The sequence below is a fragment of the Gregarina niphandrodes genome (assembly GCF_000223845.1).
Source record: "Gregarina niphandrodes unplaced genomic scaffold scaffold00235, whole genome shotgun sequence".
NCBI lineage: Eukaryota > Apicomplexa > Conoidasida > Eugregarinorida > Gregarinidae > Gregarina > Gregarina niphandrodes.
Genome location: NW_011645995.1, coordinates 1,608 through 2,498, shown reverse-complemented (window position 1 = coordinate 2,498; position 891 = coordinate 1,608). Strand labels below are relative to the sequence as shown.

Sequence of the window (891 nt, the reverse complement as noted above, 5' to 3'; positions counted from 1 at the left end):
CGATGGCAACCCACGCATTACTGTTAAACACTAAAGAATCTAACCTAAAGGAGATTGCGGGGCAAGGATTAACACCTTAGTGACAATTCTGTCCATGAGTCACCAAATCGCAGGGCCCAGAAGGCTAATAGACACGGATATACAACAACTCGCGGGCACTTTTGCTCAGTCGGCAGAGCGCAAGACTTTTAATCTTGCAACCGGGGGTTCGAGCCCCGCATGCGGTAATACCAGGAGAATCGACAAGCGCGCCAGGTCCCGGCTGGCTGCATAGCGGGGTAGAATTTAAGCTTCCCAAGTTTAAAGCCCGGGATCGAGGCCCGGCTGGTGCAACAGAGATACTTCGCAGGCTGAAGACGGTTGGATCTCACGGTGCGTGATGGAAGCAAGCCTTCTGCCGGAATCGGACTGGGGACCTTTCGCTTACAAAGCGAACGCTCTACGCGTAAAAACCTTATCAACAAGCAGAGCAACAGGTGGGAGAACGGGAACCTGATGCAAGAACGACAGCAGCAAATGTTGGGTCTTGGTGATGCAGATGTGCGCCAACTCGTGCGGTTGCGTATCCATCTCAAATCCTTGGTATTCATCCATATGCAATCGGGCATTATGGCCAATGAGATAAGGAAGTCCTAATATAAGCTGGTGAACTTCGGGTAAAACGACTCCGGTCACCATATGAATTTCCTTATCTTGTAAACGAATATCTAATTCTCCCCAATATTGATTTACTACCTGACTGCCAACGTTCTCTTGAGTTGACATCCTGAAGTAATCGTGGGACTAATTCCTGACACAAAGTATTTACTTCAGCTCCAGTATCTATCAGTGCATATGTCTTCCTTTGGTTACACTCAACCGGTAACGTGAGTGACGCCGACGTCAGGGATT

At 48.8% G+C, this 891-nt stretch overlaps 1 protein-coding gene across 1 annotated transcript; it reads right to left on the bottom strand.

Moving 5' to 3' along the window:
* Positions 1-427: 427 nt before the first annotated feature.
* On the bottom strand, positions 428-765 carry GNI_228530 (hypothetical protein; the record flags this gene model as incomplete). The annotated part of the gene is made up of 1 exon (XM_011135651.1): positions 428-765. A coding segment is annotated over one exon (338 nt), but the record flags the coding sequence as incomplete, so codon positions are not given.
* Between the last annotated feature and the right edge of the window lie 126 nt (positions 766-891).